Below are 19,160 nucleotides of genomic sequence, written 5' to 3'. Positions count from 1 at the left end.
AGTTTGGTCAGAGAAAGTGTAGTACAATGTGTGCAACACTGTGGTCAAGAACCTTCAGCTACCACACTGAATGTGCTCCGAATGATCAATAATTGTGGCAACGACCCGACCCGTAGGCGTTTAGAATATTGTGTAGGAACCAGATATCAGCAAAGACTTCCATTCCTTAGACAGCAATGAGATTTTTTCATGGTTGTGCTGCTATCAAGGAGTGGCTTATGAGAAGAATGAATCTGGGACTTAATTGAGAGTGATGCAAACAATGCCACAATTTATCAGTGGAAGCAGGTTTTGTCAACTGACGAGTCGCAGTAAACAATTTGGAACTCTGATAGGCGTGTGTGGGAGCTGACGGTATTTACCCTAAATTACTGAGGTGAATTATGTTTTGTGGATAGTACTGCTTTCGTTATTTTAGGTTGGACTCATCAGTCAGTCAATGGTAAAACTGATATAGTGGTTTGCAAAAAATTGTTTACAGTACAGCATGATTTCATTACTGTGGTGATAGTTGATTCGAACGTTCACAGTATCACCGCAAGATAAGAGCTATTGGAATGTTGTTCCAAGAATTTGGGTGGAACTGCTAGATTGATAGGCTAATCAGACATCTTTGGACAGAAGCAAAGTGGAAGCTCAGTGTCAAATGAATTTCCCTGGAAACACTGTCCCTCAGCAAGTCTGACAAATCCTGTCTTCAGTGTATTCATAAAACGTCTTTGTAGATTAAATATTGTAACAATGGCTTTGTAGCTCAGTGGGTAACTTCAGACGTCAATCCTCAGTGGGTCGTAGATTTATTTATTTATTTAATTTTTTAATTCCCTATCTGGCAATGATTTGTTAATGTGAAAATTGCGTAAGGTCCACTGCACTTCAGTCAACGTTACCTGGGCTTGTCAGAGAAAGGAAAATCCACATCCAGTACAATTGTACTTAGTAAAGCACTATGGTGTTCAAACAAACCTTAGCACTGTGGTGTTCAAACAAACCTTTGCATTCAGGACAGCTGTCCCTTAACAGAAATTACATGGCCAATATCTTTGAAAATTAATGGCAACGGGTGTGTACCGACAAATGGCTACTTGATGTCAGATCTTTGAGGAATATGCAGGCAAATTCTGGAAATGATGTTTCAGTCCAGCTATAGACACACAGTGATGGATTATTTTGAAGACAGTCAGGCAAACCAATCATTTGGACATCCTCATGTCATAGTACAATTGCTGTGCTTCATTCCACCACTGCAGAACTACCACTGAATTGACGCTGTTGCATCTGTAGTGGTGGGAGTGAAAGAGTGCATATGTTTTATGATTTGAGGAATTTTTGTTCAAAAATTAATTTGGTTGTGCTACACACATTATTTTCTGAAGTAGTTTGTCACCCTAATATAAAGCTGTCCTCAGCCTGTTTGAAGGGGATGCTATGCCCTTATATTGAACTGCTCTGTTCCTGAACTGCCGTAACCAGCCAGTTGTAGGGGGCCCAACCTACAGTTTCGTATGGACTATGAGCTGCACTGTAACTCTGAATTCTTCACATTAACAAACTGTTGAAGGCAAAAGATGTGATAAATGACAGAAAAAATCCTACATCTGTCTGAGAATTGTACATCTGATTTTGTGGTATGACACCCACTGAGCCACACTGTCACTGAAAGTTTCAAAATGTTGGGTTTGGTCGGAACAAGCACAGCACATAACAAAGTGACCATTTAATTTACATAACGTGGAATATTTATTACACATTAATTAAATTCACGTGATAAATAATGCAAGCCCACACAGACATTTATGTAAGCACGATTACCACACACTCTTATTGATTAGTGTAGTCCAGCTGTTGATAATACAGGTAACATGAAATTGTGCTTTTATTCTAGACCATTTGTTACCATTTCTGTCAATTTATCATCCCCCCCTCACTGCTGTGGAGCCTATGTCACACTGAGTAAGGTGTCTCACCAAGTTTACTTGACAGCTCACGCGACTTCTCTGGAGCAGGTGCAGTTTACACCTACTCTCATTTGTCCACAGGTAGTGTCACACTTTTTCATAAGCTATTTTCCTTATAAGATTCTTCTGTGCTGACTTATCGGGAGTACTGTACACATACGCTGTCACAATTTGGAAGTGTGGCCACACTAGACACACACACACACACACAATTGGACTTAAATCTCACCATTCCTTTGCATTATCATAAATGGAGCCACAGTAGAATATTGCATTAATTGATGCACATAGAGAAGCACTGTGCTAATATGTTATGAAAACACGCAATTATTACAGCAAACATATGTGCTGAAGGTCTTTAGAGTGCAGCACATTTCATGAGACGGGTCTTGCACGGTGCCAATTTCAGCACATCTCGCCCCGGCACGTACGGTATACGGGCCAGCCTGGCTGAGTTGCCAAACTGCGACCTGACCCCACTTCCTCAGCTCACAGAGTCAGTCACTTTCCGGGCCAGCCTGTCACCATTACTGCTATGTTCCTGGTCTGCCTATGAAGCCTTGTATTTAAACTCTTGTTATTTCACTTAATGGTGCAGGGTCAGGTCGACAGCAGTTTCAACGCATATTCGAGCTGACATGCTTCACTGTAGTGTTATTTGTTGCATTTTGTTAGCTCCAAACAGTTACAGAATGTACTGACGAAGTATTCAAGATTAAAAGAGAGTATGTGACACCAGTAAAAATTACAAGATACCTTTACTGTGAACTCATTCTTCTAGTAATACTTCTTAACTTCCAACCAGCACAAATCAAATGTATGTTGATGAAATTAAGAACACTGCATTCTTGTCAGATGGAATTGCTGATACAAGGTAATAATCCATCAACTCATCCGGAATTATACAGTACCCTTTGAGCCTCAGGATATTGCAGCCAGTTCTACAATGCAGTACAAGGGCTGTAGCAGTGAACAATGTGGGCTAGAGAACCAGCAGGCTAGCTGGTCAATGTTCAGCAAGTGCCAGTGTGGAAGACACTGACTGAAAATGACTAATTGAGAGGACAAATGCGTCTACCATTAATGTAGAACCGTCACACGTTGTAACATGGTATGGAAAGTTTTGGCAGAATGTAAATAATTTACAAATGAAAGTAACAAGTTACTGATAACCAGGTTGTTGACAGGTACACAGATGAGACCGAAAACATTGTTAGTATAATGTAATTGGATAGATAAAAATTTATCCACCAAGTGGCAGCATAATATACATATAGATAAGGTCTTTCCTTCTCATCCTGTCTGGTAAGTCTCCCTGACCCACAGTTCTGGTGACTTTTCTGAACACTACCCCTTTTCCTAAACCACTCCAGTTCCTTTGCCTTCACCCCTCTTTCTTCCCATTCAACTGTTCTGCCTGAAGGAGCAGCCACCAGCTCTGAAAGCTTGCATAAGTAAAACCTTTTTTTAAATGTGTTCTCTTGCTGTTGCTTGATGAGTAGATTTTTTATCTATCCAATTACATCATATTGTGAAAACATTGTTAGCTTCAGGACGAGTCCTCCTTCAAGGTAGGGTACACATACAAACGCGTGCACACCTGTATAGCTACAGATTGCCGAGCCAGCAGTGTCGTAGGTTGGCTGGAATGAGGGGTAGTGTCAGGTGGTATGCACAAAGGTAGAAAGTGGAAGGCTGGCTGGCAGCTTGGAGTGAGGCGGCAGGGGCACAGGATAGGATTGTGGTGTGCCAGCATTGGCTACAGTGAGACGGTCACATGGAGGAGTGGATTGGAAGGGGGCTGTTGGGCAAAACAGAGGAAAGGTAGACTGTGAGAAAGAGGGTGTGGTTGCAAAATGAGTAAGTTTAGCAGGGCAGGATGGAGGTGGCTGTAAGGCAAGGGTTTAACGAGACTGAAGCCAGGAAGATTACAGAACAAAGGATGGTGCTGAGGGGGGGGGGGGGGAGGAAGGACCCAGGTGACAGCCACTGGAATGGAGTACACTATGCTCAAAAATGCATTGTGCCACTGGATGGTCAACTCTGTTCTCAGCCATTTGGCAGTGGCTGCTCATTCTGGTGGACAGCTGGCTGGTGGTCATACCCACTTAAAATTCTGTGCAGAAAGTGCAGCTGACTTGGCCCTGCCTTTAATGGCATACGATAAACCTGTGACAGAATTGTAATATGATATGCCGAGTGGGTGGATCAGAAAGTCCGTAAGTGTTGGGAGTGGGTGTGGCACAGGAACAGACCAGGATATAGCATAGATTGGGTGAACAGCAAAATATCACTTTAGGAGGAGTGGGATGAATTGAGGGACAATGTTCCTCATTTCCAGACATGAAGGTAGGTAGGTAGCCAGTCCTGGTGAAGGACACAATTCAGTTGTTCCAGTATGGTGTGATATTAGGTGATAAGGCAGATAATCCTTTGCAGTTAGCTCTGGAGTATGGTGGGAGCATTAGGGGTCGAGTGAGGACAGAGTGCAGAAAATCTGTCTGCGGACTAGACTGGGCGTGTAGAGCCTGCCTGCATGTGAAGGGTTTGGTGAGATCTTCCGAATACTGGACAAGGAAATACTCTCACTGCAGACACACTCCACAAGTGTGGCCAAACTATAGGGAAGTGATTTTTTGATGTCGAAGGGATGACAGCTGTACTGTTAATTAGTGGGCCTGATATGGGCTGAAATGTCAATGGAGCCGGCACAGACGATGAGTTCAACATCCAGTAGAGTGGCACATTGGGCTGACAAGCACCAGATGAAGCACATAGGAGAAATTGTGTTGAGGTTGTGGACGAAAGAGGATAGGGTGTCGTGGTCCTTGGCCTATATCGTGAAGATATCGGTGAACGTGAATCAGACAAGTTGCGGGTGGCTACTAGGAAGGTTTCTTCTACATGGCCCATAAACGTAATAAGGTTAGATGATTAAGGAATGAAGTGGGATATTGGTAGTTATGACATTGGGAGAGGTAGAGTTCCCTAGCAGAAATATTATGGTCATAGAGGATGTTTGCCTATAGGGAGGTGGCATCAACAGTGATGAGTAGGATCCAGGTGGTAATGATGTAGGAATGGTAGTCAGTGAAGGAAGTTGTCCAATCTTTAATAGGAGAAGCTAAATGGGCAGTTGGTTGGCGGTGTTGATCAGCAAGAGCATAGATTCTTTCAGTGGGAGCATGATAAGCAGCTACATTGGGGTGTCTAGAATTGTTGGGTTTATGGATTTTGGGAAGCATGTGGAAAGTGCTGGGATGAGGAGAGGGAGATAGATTTGGGAGAAAAATTCTGGGATGGACCTAAGGATTTTGAGTAGGTATTGAAAGTAGTGTTGGAAATGTGGGATGGGACCAGAGTCAGAAAGTTGGTGGATGCTTTTTGTCAATGCCTGTACTGTTCAGTAAGTTGTTAATATTGAACTGTAGTGAAATATGCTACTCTTCTTCCTAATTCTCAATCTGCAGACTGGTTGGCAGCAGCTCTTTTCCATTTATCTCTGTTCTTTGTTAGTCTCTTCGTTTCCTCAAACAATGCTTTACATTGTCTCCGATCTGTCTACATTATTGCATTCCAGATCATTCTCTCTTTCCTAAAGTTATTCCTTACATTACAGTAACTAGACACCATTGTGACAGTAGATAGGGCCAATTAATCAATCCCTTCTTTTGCATGCTGTTGACAATATAATGTAATTGGATGGATAAAAAAATCTACTAGCCAAGCAGCAGCAGGAGAACACACACATAAGAATGGTTTTGTATATGCAAGGTTTTGGAGCCAGTGGCTCCTGGCAGAAGGGCTGAACGGGAAGGAAGAGGACTGTAGATGTTTAGGAAGAAGGGTAGTGTTTGGAACAGAACCCCGAGTCAGGGGAGACTTTCCAGGCAGGATGAGAAAGAAAGACCTTTTCTATGTGTTTTCACCTACCACCGCTTGGCACGTAGACTTTATCTATCCAATTACATTATATTAACTAACTGGATGCATCTGTAGGTTGTTACTTTCACTCGTAAATTACTTACATTCTGCCAATACTTCCCATACCATGTGACATGGTTCTACATTGATGGAATACATATTTAGCCTCACAATTAGAAGGAAAGATTCATCCCATCCGGCAAGTCTCCCATGAGCCGGAGTCTTGGTGACTTTCCCAACTCTACCTCTTTCTCTTCACCCCTCTTCCTTCCCGTTAAATTCTTGTACCAGAAGAAGGAGCCACTCCAAAACCTTCCATATGTAAAAACGTTTCTTAATTGTGTGTTCTCTTGCTGCCACTCGGTGAGTAGATTTTTTATCTCTCTAATTACATTCCATTGTCAAGAATTGATTATTTTCAATGTTATATTTACAAGCTGTCGGTAAAATGCTTTTACACCTATTCTAAGAATTTATCCATTTGTGAGCTTTCCTGACTATGGGACTTGTTAACACACAGCACTCATTAGCACAGAAAAAACAACAGTCATTTCAATTTCCCATGAAGCATAGGGCGCACAACTCTTCCCCGCATATTTCATTTTTATGCAGGTGCTTGACAATGACTTTATCCTTTCTGTTTGCTCATTAATCTCCATTGACACCAAATGCTAATAACACAAAGTCCTTCTGATAATCGGCACTCGCAACACACATTTGGAAACCTAACAACTTGCCGCAGACCTTACACCCCGTGGCACCTTCAGCATGTGAGCTTACCATCCTTGCTGCACGTCAGACGAGTTTCTTGTGCTGTCAAGCAAACTTGCCGCGAAAACTGCTCCGTGTGACATTGCTCTTATTAAGTTACAAAAACACTCCAGTTGCACATTTTTAATGTTGTTGACAGACAATGGAAGGAAGAAAGGTAACAGTTCGCTGTACAGCCCACATGTTGTCATCAAAAGGCAGATAAGTGACACCAAAGACATAGCTGATCTTTCATACAATGTCATTCCTCAGGATTACTTTTCCCAGAGTCAACGACTACAGATTACACAGGCAGTATAGGTGTGTGTGTGTGTGTGTGTGTGTGTGTGTGTGTGTGTGTGTTTGTTCTATACTAGTTAGCTCTGAAAATTCTTCGCAACATTTCCAGTCTTGTTTATATCCCTAAATTCCTCAACTATATGGTGAGTTCGTATTTTTATTCCTTCCATTATTTACGCAAGGTGACCTACAAGACATGGACATTTGTAAATTGGCTAATCCACTACTGTTAGAGGTGGAAGGGAGACAAAGTATACATAATTCACTTTGCGACTGTCCATCATCGTATTAATACTGGAACAGTGGGCGATAAAGCATCATGTGTTCACATATGATACCTCTGTCATAAATGGTGTGTCTTTCGGTGCGACATGACAGATATTGAATTTTCCATTTTATTGGCACTGCTCAGATTCACAATACTACAATTGGTTAGAGCTTTCGGAATAACAGGAAGCATTGTTAAGAGAAAGCTATCAGGTTTCAATTAAAGTGAGGACACCTGAAAACATCACCAATGTGTGAGAGGCAATCACACTGAAGTCCAGGGTGATCCACACATCAACATGCTCTCTGTCTACAGAAAAACTGTGAGAAAGATGTCACTCTGGATTCAAAATGCTGTTGGTTCATTAAATCAAACAAAGGGACCACCATCGAGAAGAAAACTTTGCAGTATATATGCAAGTGATCTTTGAAGACAATCCAAATGCAACGGTGTTAAGAATGGTGAGGCACATTTTCACTTAAATGGGTTTGTTAACAAACAGAGGACTATTGCTTTTGGGCCCCTGAACAGCCTTGAGTAGTTCATGAAAGACCTCTTCACTCCCCATGCGTAACTCTGTGGTGTGTCACACACAAGCTGTCAGTGTAACTGGGCCTGATTTTCTTGAGGACAGTGTAACAGCAAACTCCAAACATTATGTACATGTGCTGATCCTGTTCTTTCTGCCAGAATTTTACAGATGGCAGTTAAACATGAGGAGTGTTTATTTTCAATAGTATGGTGCGACACTGCAAAGGGATTTACGGCAGCTGTGCAGGATGTTCTCCCTGGACTTGTCACTCCTCGTTTTGGTGATGCTTCCCCTTGTAACTTTCTTGTGGGAGGTAGTTGAAAAAGCGTATCTGTATTAGCAAACCCCAAAGTATAATAGAGTTGAAAGCTGCCATTAAAGAAGAGGTGTGTTTGACTGACCAACGCTTGTTGGTCCGAGTTACAATCAACTCCAACAAATAGTATTCGAGGGACTGGCCACCAGTTGGGCGACACAATGTTTTGTAAATGATTGTGTAAATCAAATAGATGGTGAAACATTTGAATCTGTATACATAAAGATTTTTTTTTCTTAGGAATCAAGTAACTATTGTCCATTAAAAACTGTCTATTTCCTGTAGGTCACCCTGTACTCCACAGAGGACTGACTTTTCACTATGCTGAGTTAGCAAACAAGATTGGTTCATTTGCAGTGACTGGGTTGACCATATGCCACTGCTATTTACTGGATTTTTGTGTGGGTGACAAAACTAGAATCACTTTCCCTTCACCCCATGTTATGCTAATAGTTAAGTTCATAGCATTCCACACTTACCTTTCTTTTATGATAGGAACTGGTTCTTTCCCATCCCTCAGTGGCTCTTTCTCCTCACTGTCAAAAACAAGCGCAACTATTCAGTACACACAGCCACATTCATTATAAGCATCCCCAACAAGTTTTAAAATAGTTGATGTCAGCCTATAAAAGGGAAGCTAAAGAAGTTCAGTAATACAAGAACACACATAAAACCATGCACCTGAAATGTACTGCACAGCTAAACCAGTACCATTGACCTCCACAAATTTAAACACAATATAAATTACTAAAATCACTGCCGTAACCATTAAAAACTGAAAACAGAGCATTCTTCAAAATTCTAAAAGTTAAGAGGAATATCACATAAATTTAACAGGATGAAAAAAAATTAATATAAGGTAACATTCTATGTAGGAAAAATATATCTAAAAACAAAGATGTTGTAACCTACCAAACGAAAGCGTTGGTATGATGATAGACACACACACACACACACACACACACACACACACACACACACACACACACACACAAAAAATTCAAGCTTTCGCAACCCATGGTTGCTTCATCAGGAAAGAGGGAAAGACGAAAGGATGTGGGTTTTAAGGGAGAGGGTAAGGAGTCATTCCAATCCCGGGAGCGGAAAGACTTACCTTAGGGGGAAAAAAGGACAGGTGTACACTCGCACACACACACACATCCATCCGCACATATACAGATATATGTGCGGATGGATGTGTGTGTGTGCGTGCGTGCCAGTGTATATTTGTCCTTTTTTCCCCCTAAGGTAAGCCTTTCCCCTCCCGGGATTGGAATGACTCCTTACCCTCTCCCTTAAAACCCACATCCTTTCGTCTTTCCCTCCCCTTCCTGATGAAGCAACCATGGGTTGCGAAAGCTTGAAGTTTGCGTGTGTGTTTGTGTTTCTATCAACATACCAACGCTTTCGTTTGGTAAGTTACATCATCTTTGTTTTTAGATATATTAATATAAGGTAACACGGAAATTGCGACTACTGCAGCTTTTTAAAAAAGCAAAAGCCAAAGTACCAAACAACAACCACATCAAAATGTGCCGTACTCACCTATGGTATTTTTCTTACAGTCTGAGGGAGAGAAACTAAATTCTTGAGCTTTTGGACTGCAATATTATCAAATGGAGTGAGTTAGCAAAGTTGAGAGTTATGATGTGAAGGAAGCAGACATTGTGAAGCAGAAATCAGAGGGCGAAGTTATCACTGGCTGACTGAAACCTAAATGTGTCTCCCTACTCTCATTACTGCTAACTCTTAACATCTGTTTCAAAAACCTGGTGATTTAGCTTCTGCTTTAATGCAAGGCAGTTGTCCAAGATAACTGAAATGCCAGGTGTGGATCAGGGAGGAAGACTTCAATACACACACACATTAAGAGTATAAATACGGATACATCAAGGTATAAATAAATATAATTTTCGTAAGATCATCAATTTCATGCATCAGCTTCAGATAATTGAAATATGCAGTACTGTTAATGAGAGGGAACAAAAATATGAAAAGGGGGGACATAAAAATTGTGGCTTTGAATTATAAAAGAATGACCTTTTACGCATTTAGAAGATACCATTAATTTCAGCCGATTAAACCTTCCATATCATACAACATAAAGTATGAAACAAAGCTCATCACAAGTTCTGAAATAGAATCTAGCTACTACATTCCGTAACCAACAGAATGCACTAGAATTGAAATGTTCTTACCTCACCGTACAAAATACTCTGGTTACTACTGTTAATTACACAACAACAATACTGACAATTATTAAAATTTAAGAACTCATGCAACACTATATCATAAAAAGCTCACTAAACATATCTGAAATTGATATTGTGTGAATCATTATACAAAAAAGTGTGGAAAATTGTCTTTGTGGTAAATAAAACTGAAGATAAGTCATAACACGAATACAAACAGACTGGACATAACTCAGATTATAGATAAAACAACAACAAACCAAGATGATTACAGTACTTTACCTATCAAAGAAAACTATCAATCCATCTACTCCATTTTGGAACCAATGAATAGCAATTGGGACATCTAAAACATATAGCAAACACTTAGCTTGCCTTTCATTATAGCTTTATCTATGAATTGCACTTCCACCTCAAGATATGTTTCTGTATGTCCTTGGCTAGTGATGTCCATTCCTCTGCCAGTGCATAAAAAACTGCCTTAATTGTTTTCATTATATCCTGTGAGCTGTATTCACACGGAATATTGTAAACAGCTAGGACTCTGAAATGACATGATGGATAGTCACACGAATGTGACAGTAACTGTGTGGGGCAGTCAGTTCGAACCATTTCCCAGTGCTATATCCAACATCAGCAGAACATCCGAGCACCGAAAACTAGAAAACTATGCTATTGCCAAATACAGCCAACTGAATAAGCGCAAAATCTTGTTTGAGCAAACACAGATTCTAGCTACACTTCCAACACTGGGACTCGCGGTATACTTCAGGCTGTCCAGCAAAGTTTGAATTCCACACAATATTTCAACTACCGTCTCAGTCATCTTCTTAAGGTACTGCAAGTTGTGCTGTTACATATACTCGCTGCCAGGTCTCCAACCACACTATGAAGTATTGTTGGTCTTGTTATGCTGGAGTCAAGGTAGCCCCTGAGGGCTAGCAACCCATATTACACCACAGAGGACAGGGTTGTCTATGTCCAAGGTGTACCAAAAGCACCATGGTAAACACCAGCTATTTACATACAAGATAATGGAAACAGACATTCCGAGCACTACTTCCTGCAGGGGGAGCTCGTCCCACGGCCTGCAGGAAGTATCACTACGCCAAAACCTGACTGGCTGGAGAGAGCTATTTAGGGGCTAGCACCAGCTCCAAAGTTCAGTTCACTCCAGATGCTGACCTTGTGAACTTTGAATTGGACTTTTACTACTGTGTGTGTGTTACCGCGAACCTTTGTGGAAAATTAGGAGTGAGCTTTTGTTTGCCTCAATTAAGAGACTTTTACTGGCATCATTATTGTTACCTTCTTTTGTTGTTCAGTCATCAACCTTGTAAACTTACATAAATAAAAGTTGTGTTTGTGAAAATTGTCAGTCACAACAGGTCTTGCACTGCTATTTACAGCTGTTTTTGAGGTCGTCTCTCGAACGTCCTCTATGCCCTTTCTTTTTCAGACTCCACACTTATATTCCTTGAAATGAACATTCTCTTAGTGTTTCCCTCTCTGTTGGGTGTTTTGAATGCCAAGGTCTTAATAAATTGAGAGAAAGACTCCAAGCCTTGTTTAAACTTCTGACAGCTTTATTTAATAGAGCCCTAATTACACTGTCCCGGAAACTTGGCGTTTGTAGCGTGATACTTGTCTCATCGTATTTTATTTCACAATTACATGAAGGCAGCGCTCGGTGACTGCCGATTTGCTCAATTCGAGTGTACCGCTGTTCCTTGCCTCTCTCATCTACTTTGGTAACAGTTGCCCCATGTAAGGCATGCCACATGACACATTTGTGAGGAGTGTAATGCACACTGGGCTTTTGGAGACCTGTACCATCTTTAACAGTTCAAACGAAATATTTTTAATTTTGTTGAAAAAATGAAGTATACTGAGTGCCATGTTTCCATACGAACCTACAGATTGCTAGATATTGGACCAGTGCAAAATATGTAAGTGGTTCCTAGCCTCTTTATCTCTGTCTCAGCCTCAATCGCTTCCTCCAGGTTCTTGGACTCAATCATCAAAGAGGTTACTAAAATTGGAATGTGTATGTAAAAGTTTAATAGAGATAAAGGATTTTAAATCAGCAGTGCACAGGTGTGGACACCTCATAACTGAAAGACTGCAAAGGATTATGTCCCGCATGATACATCTTAATAGAAACAAACCAAGCGAGGTGGTGCAGCAGTTACTACATTGGACTTGCATTCAGGAAGACAGCAAGCTCACGTCTGGCCATTCAGACTTAGGTTTTCCGTGATTCTCTAAATCACTCCATGCAAATGCCAGAAAGGAACCTTGAACAATCTGAGCACGTGCTCTGCCTCTCTGATGTAATGTCTGGTCACAGTTGGCACTATTACATTGTTTATGTCTGTGTAATTCCTTTACTTCTTGGACACTAAGTTGCTTTCGTGATGGTAAAAATCAGGGATATGGTTGAAAGCTCAGATTTTGACAAAAATTAACACAAAGAGCTACTGAGAACACACAAAGAGTCGCCGAGAACACACAAAGTGTCAACTGAGAACACTGGATATGACTTGACATTAAAGTCCGAAAAGAGTGGGGGATGTTAAATTGAGCAAAATTTTCCAGATAACTGTAGATCAGAGCTCCTCCATTTTGAGGCAACTCAATCATTGTTAAGTACATGGAAGTACATGTGTTTAAACCGCAGGTAACACTTGTTATGCCAAAGAGCGCAGTTAATAATTAAATTACCTGACGATAATGGTGTCAGTTAAACACGCGCCCTGGTAGCCAGGCTTCCTGGATCAAATTTGCCTTGCTGCTGGATCTGTTACCAGCAGCTTCAATCAACACATGAGTGTTACATAGATGCTTTGTGAACTCAAATAGGAATCCCTGGATAGAAAATGATGTCCTTTTCATGAAACACTACTGAGAAAATTTAGAGAATGGCATTTGCAGCTAGCTAAAGAACAATTCTACTGCTGCCAATGTACGTTTCACATAAGGATCGCGAAGACAAGACATGAGAAATTGGGGAATGCACAGAGGCATATAGATAGTCACTTTGCCCGCACTCCATATGCGAGTGGAATAGGAAAAGAAGTGATTGGTGGTGGGACGTGGTACCACCACATGGTGGCTTGTAGAGTATGTATGTAGATAAGGGCTAGGGCGCTGGCTGTACTGAACGTAGTTTTTAGGTGGTTCCCACATACATCTAGGTAAATACTGGGCTGGTATCCTTGTCCCATCTTAGATACATACTGTGCAAACATTTAGAAAACGTCATCACACTTGACAATGAGACTTACAAGGCATGGAACTTTAGTGGTAGCAACTATTTATTTGCACCTTTTACAAAACAGATACATGTTTCAAGAGTTTTACTGTTCTTCAGAGTAGTCACCAGCATTGCGTAAATCCTGCTGCCAGTGATATGCAAGTTGTAGGATATCCTTACAGCACTAGTTTTGTTGATAGTTCAAGTGGAGTGATGTATTGCGTAGCGAATCTCTGTAACAGTTTTGAAACGAATGCCATGAAGCGCTTCCTTCAATTTAGGAATCAAGTAGAAGTAACAAGGGCTTAAGTCCAGGGAGTGTGGTTTGTGGTACAGCACTTTCCAGCCTCAACTATCTAAAAAAATCAGTCACAGCTTGTGCCCAGGTACTGCCCTGTAAAATGATGGCCCGGTTCTACGGAAAGTGTTGCCACTTCTTTCTCTGTGCTATTCATTTTTGGAACACGGCCTACGATAAGCTTAGAGACAGAAGTGACAACACTTTCTGCAGGATCTGACCGTCATTTTCCAGGGCAGTGCTCATGTCCATACAGCACAAGCTGTTACTGCTTTGTTTGACTGAGGGGGTTGCTAAGTGCTGCAATACCCACCACATTCCCCTGACTAAAGTCATTGTAAGTTCAACTCGATTTCTAACTGAAAGAAGGACTTCACGGAATCTGTTTCACAACTGTTACAGATTCATCAGGGAACAGACTACTCCACTTGAACTGTCAACTCAAATGGCACTGCAAAGGGTGTCCTCCGACTTTCACATTGCTGGCAATGGGTTACAAACAATGCCGGTGACTATTCTGCAGGATAGTAAAACTTTGAAATATATATTTTGTACAAGCTGTAAATAAATAGTTGCCACTATTAAAGGTCCAATGCTTCGACAATAGATGCAGATAGATGGGGTACACTTTATCCTTCCCTGGAGGGAGGAGTGGGAAAGGCGAGGGGGGGTGGGCGGGGAAGGGCATCCAGCCATCAAATGGCACTAACTAATACTGCCAATCCAATAGAGAAATGGGGGCTGCTAGATTTGTTTCCGGTAGATTTCAACAACGCATAAGTGTTACAGAGCTGCTAAGGGAACTCAAATTGGAATCCCTGGAGGGATTGCGACATTCTTTTTGAGAAAAACTATCAAAAAAATTTAGAGAATTGGCATTTCAAGCTGACTGCCGAGCGATTCTACTGCCGCCAACATACATTGCTCATAAGGACCACGAAGATCAGATACGAGAAATTAGGGCTCGCACGGAGGCTTCCCTCGCTCTATTTCCAAGTGGAACAGGAAAGGGAATGACAAGTAGCGGTACAGGGTACGCTCCATCATGCACCGTACGGTGGCTTGCGAAGTATCTGTGTAGATGTGGAAAAAAATATAGTATCAGCTAAAGAGTCAACACTAGGGCAACTGTGGCTAGTTATATTAGACGCGTGTTTTCTCTGTTGTTTACTGGTAAAGCTTGACATCGAAAATACCTATGACAGAACCACCGTAATCCCAATAGGTTTATTATGATGATAAATCGTGCTGCAAAAACAGCACTGCATGTGTTACTGTAATATGAAGTGTTATTAATAATAAAATTTAAAGGGTACATGTCTTAATTTTTGCTGACATACTGAGAGCATGAATGATCCTTCAATGCAATAAATACAATAACAAGTGTGGGCTAAGGTAACAGTGGAAAAGGAAGCAGAATAAGAATTCTGTCTCCAAAATTGCTACAAAGTGGACATAATCAAAGAAATAACAGTAACAGTGCAGGCAGGCAAAACCACACAGTTAGAAGCACCTACACACATTCACTTACTGGATAAACATCTGGGCACTTCTCCATTTGATGGCTACATCTCTACAACAGCGCATTTTTTACTTACAGCAACCTGCAAAAATTTGCTCGACTCGACGTCTCCTACCCTGCTTTCACCTCATTGCCCTCTTCCCCCTGTTGGATTTATAGCCTGCTGTACATTACCTTGAGGCAGTTCTGTAATACTACAATACAGCTGCAAAAGAAAATCCCTGATAGCTGGCAGCTTTCAACTGCAAAGCCTAACAGGCTGCAGGTGAAAAAAATAGTCATCTACAGAACTGCAACGACTCTGAGATGCTGCCACAAAGATACATTCACAAGCATGTTTCGCAATAGGTCAAGGTAGCTGCACGAAGCTCCTTCACAGAGCACACGGCAGCCATCAGGAGCCTTCTCTCATCAACTCTACTATTAGCGTTATAAATTTTAATGGTCTTGATCACAATATTATAGAGGAATTTATGGAGATAAGTACAAACATGTACATAGAATTAGTAATCCTAATAAATATAAAATTTACCTTATGAATATAATAGAGGGAAACATTCCACTTGGGAAGAAAATATCTAAAAACAAAGATGATGTAACTTACCAAACGAAAGCGTTGGTATGTTGATAAAGACACAAACAAACACACACACAAAATTCAAGCTTTCACAACCCACGGTTGCTTCATCAGGAAAGAGGGAAGGAGAGGGAAAGACGAAAGGATGTGGGTTTTAAGGGAGAGGGTAAGGAGTCATTCCAATCCCGAGAGCGGAAAGACTTACCTTATGGGGAAAAAAGGACAGGTATACACTCACACGCACACACATATCCACCCACTCCCGGGATTGGAATAACTCCTTACCCTCTCCCTTAAAACCCACATCCTTTTGTCTTTCCCTCTCCTTCCCTCTTTCCTGATGAAGCAACCGTGGGTTGCGAAAGCTTGAATTTTGTGTGTGTGTTTGTGTTTGTGTCTCTATCAACATACCAACGCTTTCGTTTGGTAAGTGACATCATCTTTGTTTTTAGATACAAAATTTACCTTAGCTATTTAAAACAAAGTGTAAATCAAGCAATGTAATTTCTATAATATCCTGTAATCAATATAAGTAATAAATGTGTTATTTGTCTATGCATGTCTTTATTGCTCAATAAACCACTCTGTTGTGGTTTGGTAGCACATCCATGAAGGTTTTGGTTTGGAACTAGAGGGCTTAAGTTTGAAGATACAGATGCCCAAAAAAGGGAATCACACCAGTGGTCTTCTTATGGGAAGTAAATGAAGCAGCGGGAAATCGAGTGCCGAAATGGACAAAACTGGCCAACATTTTACAGAATTGTCCAGAAGATTCAAGAATGTTCTAGAATTTTTCGAGAGTATTTTCGAATGTCCTATTCTCCTGTAGTGTAGGGAACAGAGAGACATGTCTCGGCATACTTTTGGAAATCAATTACAGCTGGTCGAGGAAAACTGAGTGTAGATAGTTACGTTAATTTAAGTAAAAGTAAATTGCTTACCATTGTGGAACAGAGTATTAAATGGGATATTAGTGTATTAAGTAATGTTAACATTGAACAGGTTGCCAAAATGTAAAAGCAGAGATCTTGCCAGCAGTGAATTGAGAAGAAGGAATAGAAATAACAGTAATGAAATGAAAGAGATGAGGAGCTAGAAGCATGTTTAGCTTCACAACAGAAGAGAATGAACAGATCGAGAGAAAACATAACAGACAAACAACGAGCTGAAATTAGAGAAGGCAATCGAGGGAGACAATTGGCAAAGCAGACAGACAAAAACTGATAAAGAAACAAGGTTATGAAGTGAGCTAACAAGGGAACCTCCCCATCGCCCCCCCTTCAGATTTAGTTACAAGTTGGCACAGTGGATAGGCCTTGAAAAACTGAACACAGATCAATCGAGAAAACAGGAAGAAGTTGTGTGGAACTATGAAAAAAATTAATAAAATATACAAACTGAGTAGTCCATGCGAACATAGGCAACATCAAGGAGAACGTAAGTCCAGAAGCGTCGTGGGCCCCATGGTTAGCGTGAGTAGCTGCGGAACGTGAGGTCCTTGGTTCAAGTCCTCCCTCGACCGAAAATTTTACTTGCTTTATTTTCGCAAAGTTATGATCTGTCCATTCGTTCATTGACGTCTCTGTTAACTGTAATACGTTAAGTGTCTGTGTTTTGCGACCGCACCGCAAAACCGTGCGATTAGTAGACAAAAGGACGTGCCTCTCCAATGGGAACCGAAAAATTTGATCGCAAGGTCATGGGTCAACCGATTCCTCCACAGGAACACACGTCTGATATATTCTATACAACACTGGTGACGGCATGTGCGTCACATGACAGGAATATGTTGTCGGCCCACCTAACTTGTACACTTAGCGAATGGGTAAAAAGATTCTTCTACCTTGCCCGATTTAGGTTTTCTTGTGGATGTAATAATCACTCCCAAAAAAGTGATGAAAACATAAGAGTTTGTCACATAAACTGAAAATAAAAAATTAAACTTTTCACTCGAGGGAAGACTTGAACCTAGGACCTCTCATTCCGTAGCTGCTCTCGCTAACCACGGGACCACGGCGCTCCTAGACTCCCATTCACCTTGATGTTGCCTATCTTCGAATGGACTACTCAGTTTGTATATTTTACTAATTTTTTTCATAGTTCCACACAACTTCTTCCTGTTTCCTCGATTGATCTGTGTTCAGGTTTTCAAGGCCTATCCACTGTGCCAACTTATAACTAAATCTGAGGGGGGTGCGGTGGGGAGGTTCCCTTGTAAGTAAAATTCCAACGAATGAAACTCGTGAAAGACAAAGTTCACAAACACATGAATAAAACACTGGTCTACAAGAAGCGCAAAGCAGAATTTGAAATTACAGAGTGGCACACAGAGAATTCCGTTATGATCGTAGAGTATAACACACACTTTGTTCTTGCCAAGTACTTCAGCTCTTTGATGCCAAGAAATTCAGTACAGAAAGACCACAAATGGAAAAATTTGATCAGCACCACTGGAACTGCCTCCACTAGAATTATCTCATTACACAACTGGAGAAACTCCTACATTGAAACATTTTCTACAAAATATGAGAGGCTACAATGATTGCTTTCAAATGAAATCATTTGGTGCTACTTCTGTGAGCATATCGACCAAGTGAAGTGAGTCTTTTTCAGCTGGTATAGAATGTAAAATATAGAAATTACTTTCCTTGGTTTTCCCTTTGTTTTAAATTAGCTGCTGTCTGACAGTTTCTGTTCTTGTGTAAGCTTGACACAGTTTTGGGAATTTCCAACAATGTAGGAAAAGACGAATTCCTACTTACCTTAAAGAAGATACGTTAAGTTGCAGGTGGGCACAATTAAAAGACACTTACATTAGCTTTCGGCCACAGCCTTCATCAGTAAAACAGAGACACACAAAATTCATAAATACAAGCAAGCACACCTCACGCATACATGACTGCCAACTCCAGCATCTCGGGCCAGAAAGCCTGGCCCAAGATTCTGGAGATGGCAGTCACGTGTGCACGAGGTGTGCTCGCTTCTGTGTACGAAGGCTGTGCCCGAAAGCTTTATACAAGTGTCTTTTAATTATGCCTGTCTGTGACTTAACATGTCTTCTTTATGGTAAGTAACAATCTGTCTTTTCCTACATTGTTGATATTCCTACTCGGAGTTTCCACTGTTTTTGTGAATTTCCTATATATCAGAATTACTAAGTACACAGGTGTTTTTGTATCTGTATCCACAGTTCATAAGTGTCACTCGAAGCTGTAACTGTGTGTCCTCGTGCACCACCATTCAAATGGCAAGCCGTAATGGTCTTGA

At 41.0% G+C, this 19,160-nt stretch overlaps 1 protein-coding gene across 4 annotated transcripts in view; it reads right to left on the bottom strand.

The window, feature by feature from the left end:
- The window catches only part of LOC126210322 (fasciclin-2), a 998,930-nt gene that overhangs the window by 2,030 nt on the left and 977,740 nt on the right, over positions 1-19,160 (bottom strand). For all 4 annotated transcript variants that reach the window (XM_049939521.1, XM_049939522.1, XM_049939523.1 and 1 more), the window contains one exon: positions 8,528-8,584. In XM_049939521.1, the coding sequence (XP_049795478.1) occupies positions 8,528-8,584 (57 nt within the window). The remainder of the gene's footprint in view (positions 1-8,527; positions 8,585-19,160) is intronic.

This window comes from Schistocerca nitens, chromosome 10, assembly GCF_023898315.1.
Source record: "Schistocerca nitens isolate TAMUIC-IGC-003100 chromosome 10, iqSchNite1.1, whole genome shotgun sequence".
NCBI lineage: Eukaryota > Metazoa > Arthropoda > Insecta > Orthoptera > Acrididae > Schistocerca > Schistocerca nitens.
This window is presented reverse-complemented; position numbering and strand designations above follow the sequence as displayed.